Source organism: Periophthalmus magnuspinnatus, chromosome 6 (genome assembly GCF_009829125.3).
Source record: "Periophthalmus magnuspinnatus isolate fPerMag1 chromosome 6, fPerMag1.2.pri, whole genome shotgun sequence".
In the NCBI taxonomy this organism is placed as follows: domain Eukaryota; kingdom Metazoa; phylum Chordata; class Actinopteri; order Gobiiformes; family Gobiidae; genus Periophthalmus; species Periophthalmus magnuspinnatus.
This window is the reverse complement of record NC_047131.1, coordinates 9,878,196-9,890,816: the sequence shown is the minus strand read 5'-3', so window position 1 is coordinate 9,890,816 and position 12,621 is coordinate 9,878,196. Positions and strand designations below refer to the sequence as shown.

General features: G+C 39.0%; 1 protein-coding gene across 1 annotated transcript in view; it reads right to left on the bottom strand.

Annotated features, from left to right (window-relative positions):
* The window catches only part of lrrk2 (leucine-rich repeat kinase 2), a 46,286-nt gene that overhangs the window by 32,924 nt on the left and 741 nt on the right, over window positions 1-12,621 (bottom strand). The window contains exons 2-8 of the mRNA XM_055222637.1: window positions 7,458-7,543; window positions 6,366-6,475; window positions 5,609-5,697; window positions 3,125-3,259; window positions 2,681-2,815; window positions 1,187-1,318; window positions 656-775 (exon numbers count right to left, since the gene is read on the bottom strand). Coding sequence (XP_055078612.1) covers window positions 656-775; window positions 1,187-1,318; window positions 2,681-2,815; window positions 3,125-3,259; window positions 5,609-5,697; window positions 6,366-6,475; window positions 7,458-7,543 — 807 coding nt within the window. The remainder of the gene's footprint in view (window positions 1-655; window positions 776-1,186; window positions 1,319-2,680; window positions 2,816-3,124; window positions 3,260-5,608; window positions 5,698-6,365; window positions 6,476-7,457; window positions 7,544-12,621) is intronic.

The window sequence follows — 12,621 nt, the reverse complement described above, 5'->3', positions numbered from 1 at the left end:
TCATCACACACAGACCTGGAGTTGTGTTTTGTTTCATTCACACATGTTTAACACAAAAACCCTGCATATTTAGGCTGAGTTCTTCTCTCAAACAGAAAACACTCTGTTACACCTTGTGATGTCATGTGGTAATACAGGAAGTGCTCCACTGTGTTTTTAAACTCCACACACACACCTTCATTAGAATATTTGGATAATTTCAGTCCTGAATTCAGTCCAAAATTCTCAAATGAACCTGCGTAGGAGGTATGTATTTTTTTAATCTATGACGCAACAATTTGGGGAAGATTCAAATAAAGTGATTTGTGAGCACTCAGAGAAGACAATGTCGAAACTGGATTGATAAAACAAGCGTGAATGAAGCTAAATACAACTCCAGCTATGTTTTTACAGAGTAGCTAACAGTGACAGTAGCTAACAGTAGCCAGCAATAGATGTACTTGTAGTTTAGATCTGAACAGGTTCTGAAATACATGTGATTCTCGTGTTAGTTTATTAGTTCATGTTTCATTCTCTCTCAGATGTGAATGTGCCTGTTTACCAGTGCACTCCACAGAATGTTTGAACCTGAATTGAAACAGTTACTTGAAAGGTAACTTGAGTATTGTGATAAGATTTACACTTGTATATGTGGCTTGTTCTGGTGTGGACTCACTGAGGCTGGCGAGACAGGTGAGCGCGGCCGTCTGAAGAACTGCGTTATCTGGGAATGTCTCACAGGCTCGAACCACCGCTCTCTGCACCCCATGAACCACCAGGATACTGTAGTAAGTCTCTGAGAAGAAAAACATCATATCAACTCTGCTCCATCTGACCCTCCTCTGCTCTGTCTGACCCTCTCCTCTCCATTCTCTGACCCTCTCCTCTGCATCCTCTGGCCCTCGATGGAGCAGAGGAGAGGGTCTGGACGATACTGTAGTAACTCTCCGAGAAGAAAGGCATCACATCAACTCCTCTGCTCCTCTAACCCTCTCAGAACCCGGACCGTTCAGTCCTGGTTCTGTCCTGGTTTAGTCCTGGTCTAGTCTTGGATTTAGTCCTGGTTTAATCCTGGTTTAGTCCTGGGTTTAGTTCTGGTTTCATCCTGGTTTAGTCCTGGTTTAGTCCTGGTTTAGCTCTGGTTCAGTCCTGGCTCTGTCCTGGTTTAGTCTTGGATTTATTCCTGGTTGTATCTGTGGGGTCTGACCTGAGGTGAACTTGTTGAGGAGGCAGCAGCCCACTTCTTGAATGTCCTCCACTTCAGGAAACGTATCCATGGCAACGGTGACCAGACGGTAACACCGGACGCCGCCGGACATCAGAATCTCCACGTTACTGCCTGGGCACAAAGGATGTAACAGATGTTCAGATATCCAGGTTTTTAAGTATCTGCTCTGCAAGTTAAATATGACAGGTTAGACTACTCATTTTATAGTTAACAGAATTATATTTTAAATTGTATTAAAAAATCTTTATTAGCTTTCTTTAGTTTTTAAATGACGTTTGTTTGAAGTGAAGGTTATTACTTTACTTCCTGGTTGGACACAGGCAACAGATGTGACATACAGTTGAAACCAGAACATTTACATACACTATATAAAAAGACACAAGTGCTTTGTTTTCTCACTGTCTGACATGAAATCAGACTATGTAAAAGTAATTTCATAACTGTTACCCAGTTTATAAAAATAGATAACAACACCTTTACTTAAATGAATGAAGGTCTAAACAGAAAAATGCCTTCCTCCAAGAAACTCTGTATGTAGTTTTAATGTGTTTTACAACTCAGCACTACTTCCTGTATTTTTGTACTTTTCAACTTTCAACTTTCTCACAAACTGACACTTAACTGTAAAGTAAAACTATGAAAAATACAGGTACTATCCATCAAACCAAGTCAGAATTAGAAAAACACAAAAACCTGTTGAATGAGCTTTAAACAGTAACTCCTAAAAACAAATGGATCCCATTTCCTCATATTTTACCTGTGAGAGGATGTTTTGGAGAAGCAACAATTTTAGAGATAACTTAATTTAAGTCACTGAAACTGAAGCCCATCAGACATACTTCCTGAGGAAGGAAGCAGCTGCCAACAAAGAATGCATTGATGTTTTTGGTTCATCAAATTATATCTGAAAAGTCATCAACCTAAAGCAGATATACACAAAAACATTTAAGTACCGGTAGATGAGAAACTGCAGCTGCACATTTGTGGGGTAAAAAAAAAACCTGCCTTTTGATAGCAATGTTAAATGTAGTCTGAATAAAAGTTTTAAACATTTTACTTTTAATTTAGTCAGTAATATCTGGGGTCATGCAGAGAATCTGAACTTTACAAATCCAAAACTACTATACTGTGTACTATGCTATACAGGGGGCAGTTGTAAGCCGAGGTTTCCACACAGACTGTATGTAAATGGACGTAACTAACCTGCTAGCCGCCGCGTTTCAAATTGGAAGTGAACATGGACGCACTTCCGGCTCCATTGACTCTGGTTCTAATTCACTTTACATCAGAAAACAGTCACCTCTCTCTGTAACTACCACTGTCAGGCTATGTCATTATGTCACAATCACTTAGTCAACTTCTTTATACAGCCTATGGGTTTCTACCTGTTCCTGTTCAGACTTTACATTATTTGCCATACTTCAGCCTCTGAGAACTGTTTGAATAAAATTAACTGAACTGAAAAACACTTACTGAGCTGTGCCAGTAGGAGGAGCACTCTGAGGCCGTGCAGCAGCAGATCTGGACTGTCGTTAAACCTTTGCAGAGACGAGAGGACAGAGACGTGATCCTGTCTCTCCACAAACTCCAGCAACACGTCCTCTCTGTCTGAAGATATAAACAACACATTTATTCAACATGTTTGTTAAAAATCAAACTCCTAAACAGGACCATGAACGCTTGGATTGGTCACATGCTCCCGAGAATGTGCTGTTTAAATACATTTTGTATTTTTTCTTGAGTTTTCAAACTATTTTAAAGCATATCTGGCAGTATTAGCTGGCTATCTTAAAACCTTTTGGGCTGTGTTTGCTAATATGTGCATTGTGTCACCATGACAACTGCTGAACATTCCACTATAGAGATACAAGTAGAACACTGCCAGCATGATGTCACTAAACAGCAGTGGTCTTGTACCTGTGTCCAGCAGCGAGGCCAGAGCAGAGCAGCCCTGCACTTGCACCTCCTCACTCTCTTTAAACAACTTCATAGAGGTCACCACAAGGTCAAACACGTCCTCCTCCTCGTCCAGGACCAGCACACGCATAACCTCTGCAACATGTGAAAGGAGACAAGAACAAGGGGAAAAAACATGTGAAGAACACAGGGCAGAAACATGTGAAAAACAAGGAGCAAAAACATGTGAGAGAAGATGGGAACACTGAACTATGAAAGTGTATAGTGTATGTTTAGATTAACTATTTCACTAAAACAAAGTTAACATCATTACATTTAAGAATTTACAAAAACTTGATTGATTTGATATAAAAAAATGTTCCTTGATTTTAAAGTTTATAATGTTATTTCCTGGTTGGACACGGGCAGCAGATATGACATACCTAGAGGTTATTCCGTAACTGTTACCTAGCAACCATAATGTAAATAGGGGCCAAAATACACAATAGTTTTGATAAGACTAATAGAATAACTAATGAGTTCCTTGTGCGTAAACTGGCTTTGTATTTTGGATGGAGTTTTCTGTGTTGATTCTGTTTCAGTGCTACTTTCTTTATTTTTGTACTTTTCTTCTCAACTTCTTCTTCTTCTTCACAAACTGACACTTAACTCATGCAAAACTATGATAAATATTGACCACAGGTACTATCCCAGTGCCAGGTATGCTGTTTTCAAGTAGGATTGGGTGGCTGTTTGAGCTACCACAAGTGAAATATATTGGCTGTGAGTTTAGCCAGAGCTATTTTCTATTTAAAACTTACAGATTTTTTGAATAATCCTGTAAAGTCATATCTAAAGCCATCTGCGCTCTATGGGACTTCTATTTGCATGAAAGAGAGGGGAGGGGGTGGGGATGTGCGAGGAGAGGGCGGAGCTGTGCGAGGAGAAGGACAGGGCTGTGTCACAAGAGGAGCGCTACTTTTATAAATACGGTGGAAAATCCAGCCGTGCCATACACTTTTTGGTTTTGTACATAGACGGTTGCGGTTGGGTACATAGACTGTATAAAGAAGTGGGCTAAGGCAGTGTGATGTCACCCACAGCGTTCAGCTCCAGTCAAATGACGCTCATCAAAGCTAGCATTTATAAGGGCCAATTTGGTGCCGAGCTCCATATTTGAACTGCGAGTATCATAACAATCAGAGAGTCAATCCAGAGAGAGGCTGATGAAGTTAACACCCCTTCCGACCTGCACTGTGGGTTTAGCGTGAGTGGAGTCGATCAAACCTGTTGCTAACACTAGTAAGAGTGAACTCGGAGAAAGAAAGTGCCTGCGTTGTCTGTTATTAAGGTTCATATCTTGATTTATAAACACAATAGCAAAATTAAAAAAGAGGAAAATGTAGACCGGGTTAAAACGAACATTTTAAGACCAAAATGGTGAGCCTGACAGCAGCAGTTACAGAGAGGGGCAACAGCTTTTCAGTAAAAAGTGAATTGGAGCCAGAGTCAATGGAGCCGGAAGTGCGTCCATGCTCACTTTCTATTTGGAACACGACGGTTAGCAGGTTAACTAATGTAAAGATAAAAAACTCTACACAAAAATATACCATAAATCTAATCTCCTCATGCTTCGAGTGAGTGACAGGTGGAATTAATCACAGTGAAGTGTGAACTCTCAGAAGAAGCAGATCTAAACATAGCACTGTACAGAAACCATAGATCACTGTCTGGACTCTGAGAACTTTGTGGTGTAGCTGTTCTGCGGCTCATATGACTATTCTCTGATCTCTGTTAAAATGTTGTTTCCTCATTACAAACATACCTGGGGTTGTGACTTGTTTTCACACATGTTTAACACATAAACCCTACATATATAGGCTGAGTTCTTCTCTCAAACACTCTGTTCCACCTTGTGATGTCATGTAGTAATACAGAAAGTGTGCCACTGTGTTTTTAAACTCCACACACCTTCACTAGAATCATCTGGATGATTTCAGCCCTGGAATTGACAATTTCTACTTACCTAAAGGTAAAAGGAGCTGTTAACTTGAAAACTACCACTTTGTGACATCACAAGGTGGAACAGAACATTCTGAGCTTTGGAGATGTAGACAGAATAAAAATAAAGAGTTACTCAAACATGTGAATGAAACAAAACACAACTCCAGGTCTGTTTTAGAGGAGGAAACAGCAGGGTAGAAAATTTAGTTTGTTAATAAATATTTTTAAAGGTACACTATGCAACTTTTCTAGTGAGGATCTGTGATTGCTCTGCATGGAATGCTCCAATACATGGCGTTAAACTATCTATACCCTAAAAAACATGCATTCTTATTGTGAGCAGTGTTGCCTCTTCACAAATCTGACCTGTAACATGTAAAGCAAGTAACATCTCTATGGAGACACGAAGAATATATCAAACCCTCCTCCAGAAAGGTTACAGAGTGGAGATTTAATAATTAAGAATACACCTTTATATAACTGCATTACATAGACTTTTACCTGATCTGAGCAGAAGAGCCAGCGCCCTCAGTACAACCATGTTCACTTTGGCATCTGCGGAGTACTGAGACAGGATCTTTAAAATGTGCCTGAAACACACAAGAAAATATAAACATTAAATTCATGTAATAAAGTAATTGCGCTTTGTCCCAGTACAGATCTTGAGATCTTTGTCCACTGTGTTGTGTCTGCATTTGATTGAAACGTGTGAGATTTAAACCATGTTATAATGTTACCTCATGTTTCATTCACACATGTTTGAATAATCCTTTATTATTAGTCTGTTACATCTCCAAAGCTTAAAATGCTCTGTTCCACCTTGTGATGTCATGAAGTGATTTTTTTGTTAACTTAACAGCACCTTTTACCTTTAGTTCAATAGAGATTGGCAATTCCAGGGCTGAAATCATCCAAATGATTCTAGTGAAGGTGTGTGGAGTTTAAAAACACAGTGGAGCCCCTCCTGTATTACCTCATGTCATCACAAGGTGGAACAGAGTGTTTGAGAGAACAATGAATAAATATGCAGGGGTTTATGTGGAACAAAACACAACTCCAGGTATGTTTGTAATGAGGAAAAAAAATATATAATATAAAAAATAATAATTATAAAAATAATTATAAAAACAACTGTGTAGTATATTATATTGTATATTCTATGGGACCTTGTGTATTATATGGGACCTTTAATTACATTAGTTCTACTCCATATCGCCCCCTCTGGTCATATCTGGTATACCATGTTTACTGTACTCACTGATGCACCCCCAGCACCTCCCAGTCCTTTGCAGCTTGAAGAGGAGCCGTGAGCGCAGACAGAGTTGTGGGGCAGATTTCAATCAGACGAGACAACAGTGACCACCCCAACTGAAACAACATACACACAATGTAAACCCCAGATACAGAGGAGGGGAAGAGGATGCAGAGGAGGAGCAGAGGAGAGAGTCAGAGGAGCAGAGGATGCAGAGGAGGAGTAGAGGATATAGAGGAGGAGCAGATGGTGCAGAGTCACAATTGTGTTATTATTGCTGAGCCTATCTTTATAATGTGTCACGGAGCTTCAATCACAAGACGCAGTGAACAACATGACCAAACATGTGAAAACCTATACTGATAGGGAGAGGGATGGAGGGAGTGAAAGAGTGAAAGAGAAGGCAGAGGGTAAAGAGTGGGGGGGTAGAGAGAGGACAGGGAGAGAGGGAGAAGAGGGAATGAGCGATGGAGAAAGAGGGAGAGGAAGAAGAAGAAAGCATTCTTGTAAACATTGAAGATTTGAATGTTGATTAACATTAGCAAAGAAAACTCCCACCCTCACAAGAGCCACACAGGTCTGAACCATGATCAAACCAGGACTAAACCAGGTCTGAACCAAGTCTGAATCAGGTCTGATCCATGATCAAACCTGGGACTAAACCAGAACTAAACCAGGTCTGAACTAGGACAAAAGCAGGACAAAACCAGGACTACACCGGGAGTAAACCAGGTCTAACCAGGTCTAAACCAGAACTAAACGAGGTTTAAATCAGGGCTAAACCAGGACTAAACCAGGTTTAAATCAGAACTAAACCAGGACTACACCGGGACTAAACCAGGTCTAACCAGGTCTAAACCAGAACTAAACCAGGTTTAAATCAGAACTAAACCAGGACTACACCGGGACTAAACCAGGTCTAACCAGGTCTAAACCAGAACTAAACCAGGTTTAAATCAGGTCTAAACCAGGACTAAACAAGGACGAAATCAGGTCTAAAACCAGGAATAAACAAGGACTACACCAGGTCTAAACCAGGTCTAAAGCAGGTCTAAACCAGGTCTAAACCAGGTCTAAACTAGGTCTATAGTCTGGTACCTGCTGCACTGCTTTACTGTTGATGTTGGAGGACACCACGATCATCAGAGGAGTGTGGACGTCTGCTTCTGCAAACAGCTCCTCTGCTGCATAACAGATAAACATAAAAAGATTATTACATCTTACAAGAGCCACATTTATGACATCATGAACTGAGGAAAAACATTTGGCTCATTCGGGCACATTTACACCAATGGTATACTGTGTTTGTTAAAGCAGACATATTAGGAATTATTACATTAGGAAATAGTTTTGTGTTTGATAGTGATAGATTTAGCTTTAGCCATGTCTCACAGTGCCACAAACGAAACGTCTTTTTGTGAATAGCTCAAATCGGCCTTGCAATTATAATACAAATACAAATATGATTTTGATTTTATGAAAACAATGGAAATGAGGCTAACCAGAACTGAACCAGGACTGAGGTATGGGAGGTGTTGTTACCTATTCAAAATTGTGCAGGTGTCAGTCTGTGTTAGTGTCAGAAGAGGGACTGAGGTAAAAACTGAATATTTTGCTGAGTCATTGTCATGTGAATTTTATGTGGAGTTATGTCATATTTTACTGTTTGGGGTCAAAGAGTCAAACTAGTTAAAGTTAGTCTGACTCTGTTGTTTTAAAGTTTGATGTAAACATGAGGACAGGCCTGTGTTTGGTCTGTAGCAAACGAATGTGTTAACAACGCTACAGCAGGATGATCACATGTCACATTCACATGGGACCAGCTCCTCTGCACTGCTCACTACACGTCTGCAAAATAATGTCCTTATTTTGAGCAAATCTGCTGACACTGCAGCAACAGGTTTGATTGACAGTGTTACTAAGCGGTCAGTAAGGTTAAGGTTACCTTCAAAAGCCTCCGGATTCTTTAATCGTTATGATATGATTTGGATTTTTTGTGTGTGTGTATCTGAGCCTGGAGCTGGGCGGAGAGTCTGGTTCCTCCCACATACAGGGGCAGTCGATCTGCAATCAAACCTCAGCCTCTGGAGTACAAAGGAGCTGAGAATTGTTAGAAAGGGCAGATCGTCTAGTTGTCTTCTTGTATTTCGACAAGCCATCATTCATGTCATCCTCCGGTTTATTTCGTCCGTGTATCTCCCGTGATCCCGTGCCTTGGAACCTCACCTCAGCCTCCGGCCCAGCTCACTTCGACCAATACGAACGCCCCCAGCCCTTGCTCAAAGACTATGGCATACGACAACGCTCTCAACTGTCTGCTCCGTCAATCTACATTTACATTTACGCATTTGTAAATAAACTTTGTTTAAACCTTTTACCCAAGTTTGAATCTTTGGTCCCCCCGACAGTTGTTACGACACAGTCTCTCACAAATGTAAACGCTTCTGTTCAAAGTTTTTAAAAGAAATCTTATTAAAAATGTATTGTTGCTGCAATTTTTGTCAGGAAAAAAAAAAATCACATTTCAATATTTTTGTTCCGAATGGCTCAGCTCTAGAGACTAAAATCCTAAAAAGTCCAAACAGGAGCACATGTTCTGCTGAGTGATCACTGTTTTCAGATATTTAACCATCCTAAAACATTGACTCAAGTGAGATGAAGATGATGATGATTTAGTCCTGGTTTAGTTCTGATTCAGTCCTGGTTTAGACCTGGTTCAGCCCTGGTTCAGCCCTGGTTCAGTCCTGCTTTAGTGCTGGTTGTGTCCTGGTCTAGTCCTGGTTTAGGTCTGCTTTAGGTCTGGTTCAGACCCGGCTTAGTCCTGGTTTAGTTCTGGTTCAGACCTGGTTTAGTCCCTGATTTAAACCTGTGAACCATGTTTACTGCCCATGTTAGATTACAGATGTCCTCTTTATTATCCATACAGCAGCCTTTAAACAAACCAGCGGGGTTTTTTAAATCTCAACATTTAAATTTAATTTTTTGCTCGTTAATTCCACAAATGAGACTCTTTAGTGCACTCATGTGACATAACACACATTTAATGATCTTGAGCTGATCAAATATTCTTCAGTATTTACATAGAACAGACTACAATGGGGTTTTCCCATTATGGTTTGCACTGGCAAGGCCAGACAAGGCAAGTTTATTTTTGTATAGACCCGTTGGTACACAAAGTAATCCAAAGAGCTTTACAGAAAGACCATAAACTCACAATACAACAAATCAAAACATAAATAATCATCATAAAATCAACATTAAAGAGAGAGCAGAATAAAAAACTTTCATTCATATGCACAGCTAAATGTTTGACCTGCAACATGAGCAGAAGACTCACACTTCAGAACCAGTCTGTACAGATCTGCACTGCAGGGAGATGTTTGTATACAGGATTTAAAATGTCAGGCTTTGTGAATAAAGGACTGAACCAAGACTGAACCAGGACTGAACCAGGACTGAACCAAGACTGAACCAAGACTGAACCAGGGCCGAACCAGGACTGAACCAGGACTGAACCAGGACTGAACCAAGACTGAACCAGGGCCGAACCAGGACTGAACCAGGACTGAACCAGGACTGAACCAAGACTGAACCAGGGCTGAACCAGGACTAAACCGGGACTGAATCAGGACTAAACCAGGGCTAAACCAGTACTAAACCAGGACTACAGGGTGTATAATTGCTGAGTTATGACAAAACACTAATGCAAAGTCATGTAATAGAGGTTTACATAGTTTTAAAACCAGCTCAGTGCTTGTTTCCATTTTAGTTTTGTTTATTCTTTATCTGTCAGGGACCGTGTACAAATACTTCAATCTCACAAAACAAAACATGAACTGTACCAGATTTAGCTATTGCTACTCAAACACATTACAAATACACATCATAACAATTACAGTGTAAGGCTTATTTGCCTCATCATTAGCATTAACAGTAGCAGTGTTTCCCTGTGATCATGGAGTCTACCCTCAATTTTTAAAGCAGGAAGCCCAGATTCTATGTCCAATTACCGGCCAATATCAATTTTACCTATACTGTCCAAAGTAATCGAAAAAATTGTAGCAGCACAACTTACTGACTACTTGGAGGCTAATCAGCTCCTCAGCTCGCAGCAGTTTGGTTTCAGAGCAGGGTATTCAACCGAAATAGCAAACTGCTGTTTTATTGAAAATATAAAAAAGTCCCTCGATAGAGGTGAGGTCGTAGGAGCTGTGTTTCTCGATCTAAAAAAAGCCTTCGAAACCGTTAATCACAGTTTGCTTTTATCAAAAATGACATCATTCAATATCGCCCCTGAGGCAATTTGTTGGTTTGCCTCTTACCTTCAGGATAGGAAACAGTGTGTTAAAGTGGCCGAAAATAAATCTCCATTCGCAAATATTCGCATGGGCATACCTCAGGGCTCCATATTGGGACCATTGCTGTTTAGTCTGTTTATAAATGACTTGCCTTTGATCTGCCCAGGTGTCCGCTGCCAACTTTATGCGGATGACGCAGTTTTTTATGCACCCGCCAAGACACCAGAGCAGGCGGCGGATGTTTTGTCCGCATGCATGGCTGAGGTTAGTCAGTGGCTAACTCAAAATAAGCTGACTCTAAATTTTGCAAAAACTACTTCTATGTGTTTTTCTATTAAAAAAATAAATGTAGACCAAAGATTTCAAATAAATTTACAAAATGATAAAATACAAGTAGTTAACGATTTGAAATATCTTGGGTTGGTCTTAGACCCCCAACTAAAATTTGATAAGCATGTTAAGAGTATAGCCAAAACAATACAAAGAAATCTAAATTGTTTTAAATTGATAAGGCAATATATTCCAAATCAGGCAGCCCTGCTGTACATGCATGGTATGATTTTTTCTCATATCTCCTACTGCATGACAGCATGGGCCCAGGCAGCTCCCTCAGCCACAAAGCGCATTGGTTTTTTGTACAACCAAGCAATCAAAATTATGGATCGAAAGCCAATCCGTTTTCATCATTGTCACATCCTTAAAAAATATAATCTATTAAGTTTTGAAAGTTTTACTAGTTTATGTTTTCTTAAATTATGTTTTAAGTGTATTTATAACTTGGCCCCAGAACCACTCAGTACATTTATACAAAGATTAAACAGCACCAGACTGACAAGAGGCACCATAAACAAGAACTGTACAATCCCACAACGCAGAACCTCTTTTGGACAGTCCGCCTTTTCATATCAGAGCTGCAAACTGTGGAACTCACTGCCCACTGAAATAAAAAACATTTCTGAGTTGAAAATGTTCACCTCTAGGGTTAAGAAATGGCTGAAAATGAGTCAAAACTGTACCCACTTGTAAATAGGCAGTATGACAGAGAGAGAGAGAACGTGTGAGTGTTGAATGTATTTTTGGGCACTGATGTAACTATTTTAAGGGGCAGGTGTTTTAATATATTTTGCATATTGGTGAATTGTGGAGAAGCTCAACCAGGGACGGGAGTTGAGAATTAGCTTTTGCTATAAACTCTATATGCATCACATCAGCTGCAATGTTCATGTTGTAACTATGTCAGATTGCATTGTCCCTGTCAAATAAATATATAAATAAAAAAAATAAAATATGATGTTATAATCCTGATTTAGTCCTGGTTCAATCCTTGATTTAATCCTAATCTGGTTCAAATGTGTGCAAATACAGTACAAATAATCTCACTAATGTGGACACAAAAGTATCTAAAATGTGTTTTTTTCAAATTTGTAGTAGAATTATTAAGATGTACAGACAATTTCAGACCACAATGATAAAAAAGATGTATATTTTTGTTTATATAATGCTAATTTTAACACTTAAAGTTTATTTCATATTAATTACCACATGATCTTTTAAGAGACCAAGTATCACTAAATTAGTTTCTAGTTTTGATGCTAGTTTAAGTATTTATCCATTTCTGAGTTTTGACACTTTTGATAAGTTTACATTTATTTATTTAAAAACACCAATGCAATGCAATGTTATGTAATAAACTGTTCATGCAGTTTTCATATAGATCTCATTCTCATTAACATTTCCAGTACAACAATGTTTAAATAATAATAATAATAATAATAATAATAATAATAATAATAATAATAATAATTTTTAGACGTAATAGAAGTGTATTTAATATTACCACGTGGTCTTTTGAGGGATCACATTCAAAACTATTAGGTCCACTTTCATCCTAATTATGTTATTATTATTATTATTATTATTATTATTATTATTATTATTATTATTATTATTATTATTATTATTTT